The following is a 21180-nucleotide window of genomic DNA, read 5'->3' as shown; positions in this document are numbered from 1 at the left end:
CCGAATTCATTCAAGTTGGTCTTCTAACTGTCCAGATTAGACAGATTTTTGAACTCCGTGCACACATAAAGCGCAGCGGATTATTAGGCGCATGGCCGTTTTATAACAAAATTTAAGGCTTTTAGGTGCGCCTTATAGTGCGGAAAATACGGTATTTTAATTTCATAAGGTTCCTATTAGCCTCGATGTTGTAATGTAATTACAATACATTCAGTTAAATAGACTTAAGCATTCATTTAGTTGTTCGAGAATAATACAGATGAAAGACTGTGTAACAGCTAGCGCTGTCAGGATCAGCAGGCTAGTGCAGAAACTCCATTGATAATACAGGGGGAAAATAAACTGTCATATTTTGATGACATGGCAGGAGAAAATAAAATTTAACGCAATTTCTTGTCCGCTCTGAGACCCACTTTATATTGTAAATCTATCAGGCAGTGAAGATCACTTATTTTTAAAGATATCAGACCTTAAACATGGCAATTTTATAAGGGAAAGACAGTTCACCTGAAGTGCTGAGGCTGGCTGACTTAGAAAGAAGTCTGTATGCATATATATATATATATATATATATATATATATATATATATATATATATATATATATATATATATATATATATATATATACCCTAGTAGCAAAGAATTCTGGCCCAGATTTGGCATAAAGCTGGCACAGCAGGCAATTATCCGGCACTGGCATACAGCATATGGGCCAAACATGGCCCGGGTTTGGCAGAGGTGGCACCGTCTTTAAGGCGGCACACAAGATTTGGGCCAGATGAAAAATGTAGTATTTGGCCCAGATTTAAAAATTTGATAAGTGGGCCATGTGAGTTTGGTCAGTCTTGACCCACATTTAAAATACACTAAAATCATTTTTGAGTAAAGAAAAAAAATTCTACCAATCAGGTCACTTTGAGAAAAAGCGTGCCCATAGTGTGCCTAAAGCGCATCACTCCATTGGTTTATCAATTTCATTGCAATCGTGACACACCAACCTATCTGGCCCAGTTCAGGCCCAGTTATGAGTTATTAAGTTGGCTGAGACTTGGCCCAGATATGGTCTGTGTTTGGCCCTTGTCTGGAAGCCAGATTTGGTCCTGTCATGTATCGTAATTCATTGCGGCATGTGGGCCAAGCAAAACCTGATTGTGTGGGCCAGAGCTGGGCCAGAAAAATTTTGCTATGTGGGTATATACCACAGTCATTTGGCTCACGAAACTCTCACAGTGCATTTTGGGTATTTTCTAGCTGTTGAGTGAACATTGGTTTTACACTTGTTATTGCGGTGCATTGTATGATTGAGTGCACTTGAATGTCCACTATGGTTTCTGACGCCGTGCTCCCTCAAATAATGCATGACAAGGGTATAAAGCCATTTGATTCAAAAATCTTAAAAATAATAAAACGTATCTCTCCATCTAAATCCGCCACAGGGTGGACAGCCGGACAGCGAAGGAATAAGAGCGAGTGCCAGCATTGCTTTGTATACTAATTAAAACTAACGAGTCCAGGTGCTGCCTGCAATCGACATAACGGAGAGCCAGGCGGTATGTTTGCGTTGGTGGTTTGCCTTGATTAAAGTCTTCATCCATTCTGCTTAGGAATCTCAAGAATATTGAGGAACGCCGATGAGAGTTCAGTATGAATTATAAAATATATGATGAAAAAGCTGTTGAGTCTCAAGAGGGTATTCAGACGCATACCAGCAGCTTAATGAAACTTTATGTAGCTGGTCGCACATTGTGTTATTGAGATGCCTGTGTGTGGAGTGTTTTATAAAACGCCCAAAACCAAAAAGATACTTAAAAATTATAAATAAATAGAAAAAAATAGAATGGAAACAAATTAGAAGCAATGTTAATTCATATTAATTTTTATTTAAATTTATATTATTAAATATAAAAAAATAATAATAAAATAAGTGACTTCTTTACTGTTTCTTTATATATATATATATATATATATATATATATATATATATATATATATATATATATATATATATACATACTGTTTCTTTATATATATATATATATATATATATATATATATAAATATATATATATATATATATATATATGTGTGTGTGTGTGTGTGTGTATGTATATATATATATATATATATATATATATATACATATATATATATATATATATATATATATATATATATATGTATATATATGTGTATGTATGTGTGTATATATATATATATATATATATATATATATATATATATGTATGTATGTCTGTGTGTGTGTGTATATATATGTATATATATATATATATATATATATATATATATATATATATATATATATATATATATATATATATACACACACACACACACTTACTGGCCACATTATTATGTACACCTTACTAGTACTAGTATCTCAGATATGTTTGTCCACATTGATAAGATAGCATCATGCAGCTGCTGCATATTTGTCGGCTGCACATCCATGATGCGAATCTCCCATTCCTCCACATCCAAAGGTGATCTATTGGATTGAGATCTGGTGACTGTGGAGGCCATTTCAGTACAGTGAACTCATTGTCATGTTCAAGAAAGCAGTCTGAGATGATTCACACTTTATGACATGGCGTGTTATCCTGCTAGAAGTAGCTATCAGAAGATGAGTACACTGTGGTCATAAAGGGATGGACATGGTCAGCAACAATACTCAGGTAGGCTGTGGTGTTGACATGATGCTTAATTGCTACTAATGGGCCTAAAGTGTGCCAAGAAAAAATCCCCCACACCATTACACCACCACCACCAGCCTGAACTGTTGATAAAAGGCAGGATGGATTTATGCTTTCATGTTGTTTCACGACGACAAATTCTGACCCGACCACCCGAATGTTTCAGCAGAAATCGAGACTCATCAGAGCAGGCAACGTTTCTCCGATCTTCTATTGTCCAATTTTGGTGAGTCTGTGTGAATTGTAGCCTTAGTTTCCTGTTCTTAGCTGACAGGAGTGGCACCCGGTGTGGTCTTCTGCTGCTGTAGCCCATCCGCCTCAAGGTTGGACGTGTTGTGTGTTCAGAGATGCTCTTCTGCTTTCCTCTTTCAATGAAGTCGCCGGTGTGGAAGCATTTGGGATTTCCAGTGAGTTACGTTGACAACGTTCGTGTTGTCGACAAAAAAACCCCCCACAGTTTGCAAGCTCTGCTATGTACATATTAGGGTTAGACAACACCGGCATCTCGCTCCTCCACCCCGCACCCGTTGCAAATCCGCTTGCGAAAAATACACACTCAGGCCCTGTTTACACTAATATGTCTTTGTTTTTAAATTGCATTTTACAACAACAACGTTTTGACATCCACAGTGGCGTGTAGCATTTCTGAGCAGCCCTCCTTCATCACTACTGCTGAAAACGCACATCACGTGACCACACACACTCAGACACAGACGCACACACACAGCCATGCGCTCAAGACAGCAGGTTCAGGCAGTCAGAGGACTGCTTCAATCTTTCACTCACTTGTACTTAGTCATTTTAGCGCACACCTCAGATACTGTTGGCTGGTTCCTGTTGGTTGTGCACCTTTTTTACCGATGCCATTATAACGACACAGATCACTGCCTATTCACGAGTCCCGCAGAAAAAGTGATTGACAGGTGGTAATTATGTGTGTATCTTGCCTTTATTCATTTACTGTATGATTTGTTTATGGGTAAAACAAACACCATGCAGGTCAGGTAGTTTAAATGGTGGGCTACAAATAATTAATTCATTATTAATTAATTAATTATTCATAATAAAAAATTTAATCAAACCGTGACCTTAGAATCGAAAATGTAATCGAATCGAGGATTTGGAGGATCATGACACCATTAATATATATATATATATATATATATATATATATATATATATATACTAAATTTTATTTGCAATAGCATTATGAGACTATTATTATGGTATACACAATCATTTGTTACTTATTCAAATATGCTGTTTACATATACCAAACAAAATCCTGTAATGCACTGCAACATCAGATGAAGTTACACACTTGAACGTATATTACATAGTTACTTATAGTAAATACTTTTTAGAAAAGTAGATCTCTTTGCTAATAAATGCTGCAGCATAGTGTTGTGTTAACTATAGTGAACTGATAAACAGTAAAAAAATATACTATAGTATACTCTAGTTTTTATTACAGTAAACTGTGGTGTATTGTAGTATAGTTGTATACAGCTTGGTACAGTATTGGGTAATTTGTACTATAGTATTGTTATTACCACAGAAACTATATGATTTAATGAGTACTTTACTATAGTATGATTTGAAAACACCAGTATTTACTATACATGAATAATAGTTAATTTTAAAGTCATTTAATTTAAATAATAATAATAATACTTCCGTGTATGATCTGTGCTAAAGTGCTACCCTAAATTACTGGGTAATTTGTTTAAATTACTATAGTATTATATTATTACCATGTAAACTATAATCTGTTTCAAGTACTGTACTATAATATTTTACAGTATTATAGTACTTGTATTATAAACTAGTATTTAGTAAACTATTATAATTAAATATACTAGTATTTATCATTATTAAATATTTACTAATTCAATGACTTCATATGGGGTGATGCGGTGGCGCAGTAGGTAGTGCTGTCGCCTCACAACAAGAAGGTCGCTGGTCCGAGCCTCGGCTGGGCCAGTTGGCATTTCTGTGTGGAGTTTGCATGTTCTCCCCGTGTTCGCGTGGGTTTCCTCCAGGTGCTCTGGTTACCTCCACAGTCCAAAGACATGCGGGACAGGTGAACTGGGTAAGTTAAAATTGTCAGTACTGTATGTGTGCATGAGAGTGTTTGAGTGTTTCCCAGTGATGGGTTGCAGCTGGATGGGCATCCGCTGCGTAAAAACATATGCTGCGTAATAACATATGCTGGATTAGTTGGTGGTTCATTACGCTGTGGCGACCCCACATTAATAAAGGGACTAAGCCGAAAAGAAAATGAATGAATGAATGAATGAATAACTTCATATGGTTCAAAAACACAAGGCTACTTACCAAATTAATTTTTTCATGTGGGTAGCTGCAATAATAATTCAGTTCATAATCATTTTATTATAAAATTATTAATAAAAATACAATATGTGATGAAGTACCCTGAAGTATGAGTATTTTTTAGATTAGCCTATTATTACCTCAGAAACTAAATAATTTAATTCAAGTACTTTAGTGTAGTAGCCTATGTTTAAAAAGCACTTGAGGATTTACCATAAAGTACTATAGTGTTATAGTAGGTATAGCAGCAATAATAATCCATTTCGTAGTCATTTAATTAACAAACATTGCTCAAAATGTTCCCTGTACGATCTGTGCTAATTAAAGTAGCCCATCGTTCTGTTTTTACAGCAGCTTGTTCATGTCAAACATGTTAAAAATAATAAGATGGAGATAGCCTGGTTATTATTGACGATGCTCCCTATGTAGGCCCAAGGCAGCAGCACAGTATGTTTTGAAACAGACTCGAGGTTTCTGTGGGGTTTTTAACGGTCTCCACTGTGCAGAAATACAGTATATTAATGTGTGTTTGTGCATTGAGCGCCCTCTAGAGTTTCACAAATGAATGACCGCAAAACAGATGTGTTTAACATCATTTTATTACAAATATGTACAAACAAGTCTTGCATTACACTAAATGAACATTCATGAACATGTCTATGTACACAGGTTAAAATATATACACATGTATAAAATATAGGACATTATAAAAGCATTAACTTAAATATTTTTGGTAGATTTGTGTAGCTGCAACTTTTATAAAGCAGAAAAGCATGGAGATGCAGCCTGCATTTATACCCGTTTTCTTTTTTAAACAACATGGAAATCATTTTAGCAAGGATTTTTGAAGAAAAAAGGGTTAAAATAAGTTAATTTTTTAAAAGAAATGCTCAGAATTTGCAGCAGTATCCGCAGCCTTTATTGCGACAGCATTTGCAGCAGAATCTGCACAGGGAAAGGTGACTTTGGCGCTTGGTCCTGAACAGAACCTATGAGGATTAAAAAAAAAGACAGACATTTTTTTTAATTAATTATACAAGCTGAATAATTAAAACTTTGTACTAATTTAAATGAATAATAATTTGATTATTTAGTATTTACAGTTTGTGATACTTTAATTAATAGTATTCATTCTTAATTTTAATTAATTAAAATTATACAATTTATTATACAATAATAATTGTACAAATTATTATTTTAATTTGTATAATTTTTTATACATGCATATTACATTTTATTTAAGTCCGAAAACTTAAATCCAATAGAAATATAATAAACATTAAAAATGTACAATTCAATTAAAAAAAATTGAATTAAATCTTCTCATTATTAATATATTAATAAGATTTGATTGCATTTATAATCATATTTATAATCATTTATAATCATATTTCATTCAAATAAAATCCTAAAATATTTCTTCATATTCACATATAAAGACAATATAGTAATAATTTTGATGAAACATTACATTTTACTTAAAGACCAACCCCTAATTTATTCAATACAATAATAAATAAATAGATGCATATAATAATAAATAAATATTAATAACTTTTGATCAAACATCAACTTTAAGTTTATATTATTATTTACATTAGGTTATACAGTGCTCAGCCTATATAAGTACACCTCATTTTAAAATTGAATATTCCATTTCTCAGTAAATATAGGCAATGTATTTTGGAGCATTGAAAAAAAAATATTAAACAGATATATTTATTAAAATAATATTTTAGTCACTGAACAGAAAGATTGAAAGATAATACAATTAAATTCAAGCAAAATATTGCAAAACATAAATTACAACCTACTAAATTTCTACAAACTTTTTGCTTTTTTTTTTTTTTTTTGCTTCTCTTGATTTTTATTTATTTGTATTTATTATTTTTCTATAAAATATACATTTGGGTGTACTAGTTTTTGGACCATTATAACAAGTTATTTTGTTAGATGAGCTCCAGATTTGGCTTTTCAGTACTGACTAATCTAATGTATATGCACAAATATAATCTTATAAAGATTAATATTATTAAAAATCTAAATTTAACAAATAGATTTGTGGAGGGGTGTACTCATACACTCTCAGAAATAAAGGTATGTAAGCTGTCACTGAGGTAGCACCTTTGCAAAAGGTACAAATTTGTATCTTAAAGGTCCATATTAATACCTCAAGGGTATATAATAGTACCTAAAAAGTACAAAAGTGTTCCACTTAAAAATTTGTAGGTATTAATATATACTTTTGAGGTACCAATATGGACCCTATAAGTACAAATGTGTACCATTTGAAAAGGTACCCACCCAGTGACAGCTTGCATACCTTTATTTCTGAGAGTGTAGATGCTGATCACTGTACATATATAAACTATCAATTGTTTAGTTGTATTTTTAATTTGTGTCTATGTATTATTAATATCAATCAATACAAACCTAAACTAACTAATAAAAACCTTCCTATAACTAATAGGCCAAAATCATATCCCTGTTACAAATAAGTAAAAGTCTTCTAATAATTGGTGTGAGGTCTTCATACCAGAGGGTCTGTTAGTCTGTGTTCAGCTTCAGTCAGATGTTGGTTCTCCTGCAGTTCTTCACTCTCCACATGATGCTCATCCTGTACCTGCTGATTAATCAAACACACACAGCTTCAATATGAGTTTGCCTTTCAGAAATTCACTGATAACGTTATATAATGCCAAACACCATATACACAATTCAGTGTACAATATGTAAACCAAAGTTCTATGTCATAATGTTGGTACCATTATGTAAGAAGCATGCAAAAGCCATGTTGAAAAATAGAAATGAACATATATTATTATGCTTTCTTGTTATATTCTGCCTTTTTTCTACTTTCTACTTTTTACTATCTACTTTCTTTTTTCTATAATACTAACTATTTTACTAAAAACAAGCAATTTCCCATGTATGTGAATGTGTATTGTCTATATGTCCCCATAGGTATAGAAATACCAGTACATTTTGACCTTTTGGGGACATTTTATTGGTCTTCATGAATAAAAAAGCTCATAAATCAGACGGAAAGTATTTTGAAATGTAGAATCTGACCTGTATGAAGGGAACGGCTGTGATCTGGAAGACACAGACACAGGTCAGGATGACGACAGCAGCCAGAAACACGTTAGAAAGCTTCATCTTCAGTTTTGGAGGATGATGATGATGATGATGATCTTTTTCTTCTTCTTGTGGATCTACTTTTCTTCTGCTCGGCTCTGATATTTATAGTGAGCTCAGTTTGTCCTTTGACCCGTGTGACGCTTTAGCTCTTCCAGTCAGATGTTGCACAATGCTGGAAACTGTCCATTGCAGCACAGTGACAGGAAAAAAATCACACATGAATGAGGGAATGAACCAAAAAAATAAAAGCTATTGAATTTATATGCTAGTTTATTTATTCGTTCATTTTCATTCGGCGTAGTCCCTTTAATCATCAGGGGACGACGCCACAGCGGAATGAACCACCAACTTATCCAGCATATGTTGTATGCCCATTTTTCTCAAATATAAAATATATTTTTATATATATGAATAAAAAATAAATAAATAAAAAACATTTCATACTGAAATATTTAAAGATGACATTTAAAAAAACAACTTTTAATAAAAACTTCTATTTTTAATATTTCCCAAATGATGTTTAACAGAGCAGGGACATTTTCACAGAATGTCTGATAATCTTTTTTTCTTCTGGAGAAAGTCTTATTTGTTTTATTTCAGCTAGAACAGAAGCAGTTTTATAGCGTTTTAAAAAGTCTTTTTCTCTTAAAACCCATTTTAAGGTTTCCTCCGGGTGCTTCGGTTTCCCCCACAGTCCGAACACATGCGCCATAGGGGAATTGAATAAACTAAATTGGCCGTAGTGTATGAGTGTGAATGGGTGTTTCCTAATACTGGGTTATGGCTGAATGTACATCCGCTGCTTAAAATATATGCTGGAATAGTTGGCGGTTCATTCCGCTGTGGCGACCCTTGATAAATAAGGGACTAAGTCAAAGAAAAATGCATGAATGAACTTACTGTAAATGTATAAACAGCGTTATAACATTTAACTGTTTGTAAGATTTCTTTTTGTTTATTTGTTAAGTTCATTTACAGTAATATTACACAAATATTTATTATGTCATTGTTATGTATTGTTATGTCAATGCTATATTGTGATTTATTATTGCTATAAAATAATGAAATAGACTATTAAAGCAACTTTTTTTGTTTATTTATTTCCCTTTTTATTTATTTATTTGTTTATTTATTTATTTACTTACATATTTATTTCAATTATTTATTTACTTATTTATTTAATAATTTCATTTTTATTTCCTTATTTATTAATTTCCTTGTTTATCTTCTTATTGATAAATTCATGTATTTAATTACATATTTATTTATTTACTTATTTAATTTACTTATTTGTTTACCCATTTCCTTATTTAACTACTTAATCATTTCCTTATTTATTTATTTCCTTATTTATGTATTTATTTACTTATTTATTTATTTATTTATTTATAAACGTATTTGTTTACTTATTTACTTTTTTCCATTTACTTATTTATCTATTTGTTTATTTATTTATTTATTTATCTACTTATTTATGTATTTACTTATTTATCTACTTATTTATTTATTTATTTATCTATCTACTTATTAATTAATTAATTTATTTATTTATTTGGACTAGAAAAGCCATTGCATTGTCATTTGCAATGCATGATCTGGATTTTTCTGGATGCCAAAGAAACTTTTCTTTAGCAAATATGAATAAACTCTGTGTAATTGTCCGGCCGGCGTCATAAAGACAGTCTAATAACAGAGCAAACAGATTGCGGAGGTGTGTAGACCTCAGATAACCTTCTGCAAGAAGACTTTTTGTCAATATCGCCAATAAAAAACATATGTGCAAACAGCCTCGATGAGCACTTCAGTTATTACTCTTTTATTTCCATCAGAGGAATGTAAAGTGCAGATGAAATCGCCATAAAAACACAGTCTGCCCTTACTGATTTATTATTTTGCTAATGACATAAAATTTCCATTAAATAAAGGACAAGTCTAGGGCACTTTTCGGAGAATTATGATTGAGTATTTCTGCTTGAATTATTTAGAAATGCACTTTGAGGATGATTCACTTTTCTCTTGCTTTCTCTGCTATAAATCACAGATGATCAAAACCTCCTCAAAATGCATTGAAATGAGAATACTGAATTTCTTAATCAAATGCTGCGGGATTAATATGTTCAAATCTTTACATGTTGGAGATATTTGTCAAAACAGTATACAATGGTAAATCTCAAAGGAAGAAGAGATATTTTGCATAAATATTTTTACACAGCGGATGCCCTTCCAGCCGCAACCCAACACTGGAAAACACCCATACACTCTTGCATTCACACACGTACACTACGGAAAATTTAGCTTATTCAATTCACCTACACCACATGTCTTTGGACTGTGGGGGAAACCGGAGCACATGCAAAAGGAGAACATGCAAACTCCACACAGAAATGCCTACTGACCCAGCTGAGGCTTGAACCAATGATCTTTGCTGTGAGGTGATCGTGCTACCCATTTATTTATTTATTTATTATTGTTTTATGTGTAGTCATAATATCATATAATTTGCTATCATTGTTAATATTTGTGTCCTTTTTATAGGCTTGAATATGTATGTTCAACATGTAATAAATTGAAAAAAAAATAAAAAATACAATAATATCCCTTTACATTGTACGGTACACGACAAAAAATGAATAGCTGTGTATTATGGGAGATTTTATGGGAACTTTCATTTTTTCTAAAGCATTTTTGTTTTACAATAAAGCAAAATACATGTACATTCAATTATAAAAATCAATTTATAATTGTATAATATTTGGTCTTAAAAATACCACCACAAGAATATAAATGTAATAAATAAATAATATATAATATAATAAATTTGTATTTTGTGTAATAAATATAATATATTAACATGTTGCGCAAATAACAAAGGTCTACAGTAATATTACTGTACTCCTTCTTTAACATAAATAGCATTTTATTGATATTTTAGTAAGTTTTAGTTATTTATTTTTTATTTGTCCATAGTTAGTTCCTTCTTTTAAAGCATTCAACAGATTTCATTGTTAGTGTTAGTTTAATAACACTGAGTAACTAGTTTGTATTAATAGTTTGAATTACTTTTAATTATGTTACTTTTTGTAAAAACTTTTAACTTTTACTTTTTTGTTTCACTTTTCTCTTTTAATATTGAGTTTCTGGAACAAAATATTTCAAGTTGTTTCAGCTTCATTAGACATTCCGATTGAACCAGATCCTATATTAATTATAATCTGAGTTTCCGAAGAATTTTTGAGATTTACACGAGTACAACAACAGTTTGTTTCATATGGGTTGATCTCTGCCAAAAAAACTCATCTTTTTGTTTTGGAAGAAAAAAGAAGTTCTCTTAAATGATGGCTGGCAGAGTTAACAGATACACTGCGCCTGGAAAAAAATCTGATATACACTAATTGACAAGGTTTTGTTTTTTGAAAAAACGTGGTTCCCTTATTTCCTTTTTACAAACTTGTGATTAATATGTTTACTTTGCCTTTAATACCTACATTTATTGTTGGATAGCACTGGTGGGTGGTTGGTTGGGGGAATGCATGTTTATTTTATTATTTATTTATTTATTTTTATTATTTTATGACTGTTGTTTGTTGTTGTTGTTGTTGTTGTTTTTTAGAATATTACTTTATTTTATTTATATATATTTTTAAATGTCTAATTGGTTGAATGCAAGTTTTATGTTTATGTTTAAAATAGTGTATTTTCAAGTAAATGTCTGCGAAATTTTCAAATAATAAAAATATTGAAACCAAGAAATCACTATCATTTGCTTTATGCAGTACAACTTTTTGTGGAGATTTTCATGTTCACAATTTTTCTAATAATTTATATTTTGTACATACTAAAGACAAATACATTTCAATGGAATTGTGAGTTCTTTGATTCTGTTTCAGGAAAAAAATATGAGAGTAATATTCTAGAGTTTTGCTTAATAAAGGATGGAATAAAATGACTATTTACCTGACATGACATTTTTATTTACATTTTAGAAAGTTTGACTAAATTTGTACACATTTTTAAGCTAATCTGTAGTTTAAATAACATTTCAGACAATTTGATTTATCTCAAGTTGTTTTAATATTTAAAAATGTAAATAATTTGTTAGTGTTATTTTAGTATTAATTGTTAAGTGAAGTAATTTTTATTAATAATGGTTTGTATATATACAGTTGAGGTCAGAATTATTAGCCCCCCTGTTTATTTTTTCCCCAATTTCTGTATAACGGAGACATTTTCTCAACACATTTCTAAACATAATAGTTTTAATAACTCATTTCTAATAATAAATATAGTAAATAATATTTGACTTGATATTTTTCAAGACACTTCTATACAGCTTAAAGTGACATTTAAAGGCTTAACTAGGTTAATTAGGTTAACTAGGCAGGTAAGGGGAATTAGGCAAGTTATTGTATAATGATGGTTTGTTCTGTAGACTATCGAAAAAAAAAAGGGGGCTAATAATTTTGACCTTTAAATAATTTTTAAAAAATCCAAAACTGCGTGTATTATAGCCTAAATAAAACAAATACAACTTTCTCGAGAGGAAAAAATATTATCAGACATACTGTAAAAATATTTGCAATGTTATACATCATTTGGGAAATATTTAATAAATGAAAAATTCAAAGGGGGGCTAATAATTCTGACTTCAACTTTTTAATAACTTTTGTTTTTATTAAATACATAATAACACATACTAATATAATAACCCAACTTAAATGAAAAAACTAAATTAAGTTGCATTTAAATTAATTGTTACATTAATTCATTATTTTGTCATTAATATTATTTAAATGTTAGAAATGGTCTATCATTTTAATTTTGCATGCACCTAAAGAGAGAATCCAGAAAACCTCCAGTTGGTGAGTTGATTATTTTGTATGACTCATCAATCCATGAAAAGGTTTATTTTCAGACACTGACGGTTTTGTATCATGACTCAGGAATATTTGCGTGCGCTGGTGATTTTGTGTGTTTGTCGTGTGTTTTGGAGACGCCACTGATATCAGCGGGATCTGCTGCTCAAACACACACAGGCGGAGCGGCGCCACTGCAGACTTGCTCTCTCTTTCTCTCTCTCTCTCTCTCTTTCTCTCTCTTCAATTGTTTAGATAAGTTATTTTCTGCACAGACATTTATTTTGGGTTTTAAATTTAGGTTTACTTCTCAACACTTATTATCATGCATCGTAAAAGAGTTACTTTAAGCTATTTTAATAAGTAAATCAGGCTTTAACTAAACTACTAATTCATTTTCTTTTCGACTTAGTCCCTTTATTAGGCTTCCTTCTATTGGTACGCGGAGGAATGAAATACGTCATGTACAAGCTACACACATTTCAAAATTTACCAAAAATGATGTATACAATATGCTATATATGACATATAGCCTATATTTCTGAGGTAATCTGCCACTTTTTTTAACTGTGCAGAGTTGTAGCTGCTTTACTGGGCCTACTACGCTACTGTATTTCAATACTTTAGTAAGTTCCATCATTATAAATATAGTTTGTTGGTTTGTCGTTTCCCAAATCCGTCACTCCAACGAACGTTCGCAAACTCAGTCGCAAACTTGAGCACTCGCAACTACACCTCTGGAGCTGTAGTTAGAAACATAGTTCCTGGCTGTGTTCTATTGCCACTTATCCCCCCTATGCCCTTTTCATTTAGATCATTCTAACATTCAAAGTTGGAATTATTAAAATTAAAAAAGCATTAAGGTCATCTCTCTTAGGTGTAATTTGCTTTCTAACAATTTTAACAGTTCAGTTTTAGCGATCTTCATGTTTACAATTGTGCTCCCTTGGCAGTGCACTTTGAAAACATTGATGTCATTTTGAACACAGCCTCATGGCGAAAGCTATAGGTGACCTATTATTTAAAGCGGAATTTATGTTACATCTCCAAAGCTTGTGAAAACAAAAAGCATACGTTAATTCTTTTAATTTATAGTGGGTTATTTATTAAGTATCTGTACTGTATATGACATGGGCCTGCTGGTTAGAACTTTCTGCAGTGGTTTACAAGTGTCCAATTGTAAAAGTAGACTTTTTAAAAAAATAAAATACAAAAATAAATATGAACCCCCGTGCAGTCGAATAAAACACAATATATTAAAGCCTTATCACATAACACACACTCCATCTCGCCAAATAAAATTAAGAATCTTTCTTGATTTCGACATCATTCTCACAAACATTTGGGATCATTAGTCAGTGACATATGTAACCCTGTTCTGGTGTTTGTCATGAAAAAATCAATTGTTCAGCCCACGCTGTGACTGTGATGAACATAAAATACATTTTAGAAGGCAACATAAATATTCTGTTTACCTTGTGGATGAGTCTTCATGTCAGAAGTGCATCTGCTGTGATCTAGAGAAGGAAAGAGAAATCTTAAACTAGAACAGGGTGAAAAACTGCACTGGGTTTGATGAACAGACACTCACTGCACACTAATGATAATACAAGAGAGCAGTGTGAAGTGATGTAGTAGCTGGGAAGATGACAATAAAGGTAACAATAAATGCTAACTTAATTATATTCTTTAAATTAAATCAAACAACTTAGTAGACTGCAAAATATATAAATTAATATCACTAACGTAGTTAAGAATAAATTGATACATTTTAAAAATAACTTAATATTTCTAGACAGGTCTTCATATCAGGGGGTTTATTCTGAAAGATTCATAACATAACATAACATAACATAACATAACATAACATAACATAACATTACATAACATAACATAACAGCATAACATAACATATAACATAACATAACATAACATAACAGCATAACATATAACATAACATAACATAACAGCATAACATAACATATAACATAACATAACATACCATAACACAACATATAACATAAGCCATAACAACATGTACAAAATAACACCAAACTATAACAAAATATAACATTACCTAACAACATAACATAATATATAAAATAGCATGTTATGTTGTGTTATGGTATGATGTTATATTATGCTATATGTTATGTTATATTACATATCATATAACATTACATAAACTATAACAACATATACCATATACCATAAACTATAAGAAAAAATAACATTACATAACAACATAACATAAAGCAATATATAAAATAACACAGCATACAGTATAACATAACATATAACAAGCATATAACAACATCAAATTTACATAGCATATGACATAACATGTAACATATAAAACATATAAAATTACATACTGTAGCATGTTATGTTATGCTATATGCTGCATTATATATAACATAACATATAACATAAACCATAAAAACATATATCATATAAAATAACAAAGTACAAAAACATATAACATTGCATAACAACATAAAATAACATAGCATATACAATAACATAATATTTGAAATAACATCACATAACATTTAACAACATAATATAACATAACATTCAATATAACATAGCATACAACATATAACATCATATAATATAACAAATGACATATAACATAACATAGCATAGCATAACAGTGCATAACATATAACATTGCATTTAACAGCATATAGCATAGCATATAACTTGACACAACATATATTATAACATAAAATAAAACTACATATACCATATAACTACAACAACATATAACATTACATAACAATGTAAGATAAAAAAATATATAAAATAACATATATAACATAACATATAACATGATATATATCAAATAATATATATAACATATATAACAAAATATATCAAATAACATAGCATGTTATGTTGTGTTATATGTTATGTTATGCTATGTATTATATGTTATGTTATGCTATATGTTATGTTATCTTACATAACATAACATATCATATAACATAACATAAACCATAACAACATATAATATATAGTACAACATAAAAACATAATAACATATACCATATAACATAACAAACTACAGAAACATATAACATTACATAACAACATAAAATAACTGAGCATATAACATAACATAATACATGACATAACACAACATATAACATAACATTTAACAACATAACATATAAAATAATATATGATATAATATAACAAATCAACATATAACACATTTTAACAACATTTAAAATAGCGCATAACATGTGACATAACAAATAACAGATAACATAACATTACGTAACATATAACATTACATATAACAGCATATATCATAGCATATAGCATAAGATATAACATGACAACATATAACATAACATAAAATATAACAACATATATCATATATAATATAGCAAATAACATAACCTATAACATATGGCATAACATCACATATAACATAAAAAGTACAAAATAACAGTATGTTATGTTGTGTTATATGTTATGTTATGCTACAAGTTGTTACATAACATAACATATCATATAACATAGCATAAACCATAACAACATGTAATATATAATACAACATAAAACATAACAACATATATCATATAAAATAACAAACTATAACAACATTTAACATATAACGACATGAAATAACATGACATAACAGCACATTTAACATAACATGTAACAACATTTAACAGCATTCAACATAACATATAACATAGCATATAACATATAACAACATAAAACATAACAAATAACATATAACATAGCATAACATAACAGTACATAGCATATAACATTGCATATAACAGCATATATCATAGCATGTAACATAAGGTACAGTATAACATGACACAGCATATAATATAACATAAAATATAACTACATATACCATATAACATTACATACTATAACAACATATAACATTACATAACAACGTAACATAAAACAATATAAAAAATTGCATATCAGGTAACATAACATTTAACATATCATGACATATAACAAAATATATCAAATAGCATTGCATGTAACATATGACATAACAAAATATATAAAATAACATCATGTTGTGTTGTGTTATATGTTATATGATGCTATATGTTGTGTTATGCTATATGTTATGTTATGTTACATAACATATAACATATCATTGCACATAACATTACATAACATAAACCATAACGACATATAATATATAATACAACATAAAACATAATAACATATAACATAACAAACCACAAAAAACATTTAACATTACATAACAACTTAACATAAAACAATATATAAAATAACACAGCATACAGTATAACATAATATAACACGACAACATCACATTTAACATAGCATATGACATGACATAACATAACATAACATGTAACATATAAAACATATGAAATAACATTTAACATGACATAACATCACATATAACAACATCAAACATAATATTCAACATGACATAACATATAGCATAGCATATAACATATAACATAACAAATAACATATAACATAACATTTAACATAACATTCAACATGACATAACATATAACATAGCATATAACATATAACATAACAAATAACATATAACATAACATTTAACATAACATTCAACATGACATAACATATAACATAGCATATAACATGATATAACATAACAAATAACATATAACATAACATAGCATACCATAACAGTACATAACATAACATATAACAATAAGATATAACATGACACAACATATAATATAACATAAAATATAACAACATAACATAACATGAATCATTTTAAAGTAGCAAAATAAAGATACATTTTCGAGGGAACAAAACATTTAGCAAAAATCCAAGTCTTTATACAGTATATCCAAAAGAGAGAGAGAGAGAGACGTGTGGTCATGCAGAGCATCTCTGTTTCTGTTCTTTTAGTTGTTGCAATGTGAAGATCTGCATTGTATTGAACTGAATAAATCTGCTCGACCTTCAGCTCCACATCCACTCAGCTGGAGATCAGCAGATGGTAAAACAGCATCTTCACAAATGCAGCATCTTCTGCTAACTAAAAAAAAATGAACAGCAGAGTCCAGAGACCTTGATCTAAGCTTAGAAAAAAAGCATTATCTAAAACTTGATATGCAGTACACTGAGTTTACCACTCTGTTAGACACCTATTGGTTGTATTGTATTTGGATATAGCAGTATTATATTGTCTTTATTCTTCATGTATGAGTGGATGCAGCTACTGGAATCTGTTTGGCTCTAGACATCCGCTTTTATACACTTATACTGACTCTTAGACATTGAAAACAGCTCGTTATGCTGCTTGATGTTGCAAACGGACATTTTTTAATTGAATTAATCTATCGCAATATCATAGTCTAAAAACTACAGTGACCAAAAGTAACCTTAAACAGTCACTTAATGTAGTCTACAAGCTCAAAGCTAAAGCATTATATCACAGATTAAGATGCATTAGACTTATTCTATCACGCTATTTATAGTCATGCATCATTTTTTTTAAATTATTTTTGGACGAAATACTATTTGATAGCACTAGTAAAATATAGTAACCTTGTACAGACGATGAACCGGATCATCAAGCTCCAAAACTAAGTTTTAAATCAAAGATTGACATGCATTACACTGATTTTACCACACTTAAAGGCTGCTCATATATACGCTTGCATCAGTTTTGTTGTATTGCATATAACTGTATAGCAATCAAGCGCAACTGTTAATGCTAAAACACTATCAGTGACAGCATCTGATCATGATTTGCTTCAGCAGGGATTTCCTGTTCAACGGGAAGCTGATAGGAAATGAAACGCGTCAGATAATCAGATTATGTAGGTGAAAATGTAGTTCCCTCACATCTGTGGTGAAATGCAATGATTTCTATGAAAGAACAGATCGTTTTTATTTATGAATGGGTAAAATATTTATAAAATAAAAAAGGAAACAAAAATGTAATAGGAAAAAATAAAATCAATAAAAAAGACACCAAAATGCTTAAAATTAAATCAAATTATATAAAAAGACAAATGTAAGTATTTGGTAAGGTAAAATGTATAAGTGATGAAAAAATAATGAAGTAATACGATAACAATAATAATACATGAAAAGGGTAATCAGGAGAAATGCTTTCCTTATTTTTTTTTTGGCCAATGTCTAAGTTTATCATTTAAGACTACAAAGGTTTATCGCAATATTTAACTCACTTTCACTCCAAATGATGTAATTTAAATATTCTTTTGAAATATGTCCATAGTTAAAATAATATTTAATAAACAAATAAATAAATAAATATTACAAAAACACATAAAACTAAAAAGTCAACCTTTTTTCCTTAATATAGAATACCATTAAATTAAAATAAAGTAAATAATATAAAATAAAATAATTCCCCAGAGATAGGTTGCAGCTAGAAGGGCATCCGCTGCGTAAAACATATGCTGGTTAAGTTGGTGGTCCATTCCGCTGTGGTGACCCCAGATTAATAAATGGACTGAGCCGAAAAGAAAATGAATGAATGAAAATTACCTTAAATTAAATTATTCATTCATACATTTTCTTGTCAGCTTAGTCCCTTTATTCATCCGGGGTCGCCACAGCGGAATGAACCGCCAACTTATCCAGCAAGTTTTTGAGCGGATGCCCTTCCAGCCTCAACCCATCTCTGGGAAACATCCACACTCACATTCACACATACTAATACACTACGGACAGTTTAGCCTACCCAATTCACCTGTACCACATGTCTTTGGACTGTGGGGGAAACCGGAGCACCCGGAGGAAACCCACGCGAACGCAGGGAGAACATGCAAACTCCACAAAGAAATGCCAACTGATCCGCGATTCAAACCAGCGACCCATCGACCTTCTTGCTGTGAGGCGACAGCACTAGCTACTGCACCACTCCTTCGCCCTAAATTAAATTAAAACAATAAAAACTTAAATTATGCATTATGTCAGAAAAATAAAAAAGAGAAAACCTCTTATTTTTATTGCTAATGCGGAAGGTAAAAATCAAACCTCTGATGCAAATATATTTTAAAATACTTTCACCCTTTCCCAGTCTCTCCTGTTGTCTGGGTCTCTGTTGTGTTCCATGCTTATGTTTGCGTCATGTGACTTCCCAGTGTGTTCTACTAAGTAAAGGGCGCCGATGTGATCATGCACACCAACGCCAGGCGTAAAGGCGTAATTTTTAAAAAACGCTTCAAGCTTGTTTTTTTGTTTTGATGAGCTGTGTCAAAACCTTCTCCACCAATCAGATTAGCACTTTCTTGTGCACAGAGCTGCTGAAGTTACAGTAAACAGCACTTTGAGGCACTCAAGTGCAAAACTGCTAATGTGAGCGCACATTGAAGAAGATGCCCAGAAGATATATAAACGTGAAGCTGCTTATTGCTTTGGTGAACAATAATCATTTCTTCATCGCTAGAGCTGCTGCTTGAACCATCCGTGCTTGTTCGAATCGCAAGTAACTTTAACAAAAAGCATGGCTGCGTCCGAAACCGCAAACTTCCATACTATATAGTACGCTAAAATCAGTATGTGAGCCGAGTAGTATGTCCGAATTCATAAGCTGCGTCCCAAATGGCACACTATACACTATGCACTCATGCACTATGTACTTATGCACTTACACACTCAACAGGATAGTATATGTATGTAGTGTCGTCCCAAATGGCACACTTATGTATTTTTATTAAGCGGAAATTCAAACCGTTTCCCTGATGACGTTTGACGGTTGCCAAATCAGTGAAATAAACGACTGAATTATCAAGTAATACCTGCCGTGAGTATTGCTGCATTCACCATCGGGAGGCGCTATAATCACTCTCACAGGAGAATTTTGCTTTCACCATCCAAAATAAATAAAGTTATTCAACATGTGCGTCCGATAGCTCCGCCTCTTCCGCTACGTAAGCAAACCTGCGGTCGTTGAGTGTGTGAAGTGTCCATCATTACACACTTCATTTACCGGCTGAATGAGTGATCATCCGGGTAATTAAAGTGCACTTATTATTTTGAGAGTTTTCAATGTGAACACACTACTTACACTATTTATACTACAAAATGGCGTAAAATAGTGCATAAGTATGCGATTTGGGACGCAGCAATAGAATTCGAAAATCAGTATGCGAGAAGTAC

The 21180-nt window shown here is 30.9% G+C and overlaps 1 protein-coding gene across 4 annotated transcripts; it reads right to left on the bottom strand.

Annotated features, from left to right (window-relative positions):
- Window positions 1–5628: 5628 nt before the first annotated feature.
- hamp (hepcidin antimicrobial peptide) lies at window positions 5629–20727 on the bottom strand. Of its 4 annotated transcripts, none has more exons than XM_073924759.1 (5): window positions 19769–20727; window positions 14517–14558; window positions 8120–8367; window positions 7584–7673; window positions 5629–6036 (listed from the first exon to the last, which is right to left on the bottom strand). In XM_073924759.1, exons 3-5 carry the CDS (start codon window positions 8204–8206, stop codon window positions 5938–5940), a joined length of 276 nt encoding a protein of 91 aa, XP_073780860.1. In that variant the 5' UTR covers window positions 8207–8367; window positions 14517–14558; window positions 19769–20727; the 3' UTR covers window positions 5629–5937. The 4 variants fall into 4 exon arrangements, with proteins under 4 accessions (XP_073780860.1, XP_073780861.1, NP_991146.1 ...); XM_073924760.1 differs by having other exon boundaries at window positions 7584–7670; NM_205583.2 differs by lacking the exons at window positions 14517–14558; window positions 19769–20727 and having other exon boundaries at window positions 8120–8297.
- Between the last annotated feature and the right edge of the window lie 453 nt (window positions 20728–21180).

This window comes from Danio rerio, chromosome 16, assembly GCF_049306965.1.
Source record: "Danio rerio strain Tuebingen ecotype United States chromosome 16, GRCz12tu, whole genome shotgun sequence".
Taxonomy (NCBI): domain Eukaryota; kingdom Metazoa; phylum Chordata; class Actinopteri; order Cypriniformes; family Danionidae; genus Danio; species Danio rerio.
This window is presented reverse-complemented; position numbering and strand designations above follow the sequence as displayed.

What these genes read in the sequence shown, in the direction of transcription:
- hamp (XM_073924759.1), bottom strand. Translation starts at nt 8,206, where the DNA reads ATGAAGCTTTCTAACGTGTTTCTGGCTGCTGTCGTCATCCTGACCTGT. An exon ending in CAGCCGTTCCCTTCATACAG is followed by an intron (nt 7,674 to 8,119) that starts GTCAGATTCTAC and finishes TTGATTAATCAG; the next exon opens with CAGGTACAGGATGAGCATCA. An exon ending in ACAGACTAACAGACCCTCTG is followed by an intron (nt 6,037 to 7,583) that starts GTATGAAGACCT and finishes TAATCCTCATAG; the next exon opens with GTTCTGTTCAGGACCAAGCG.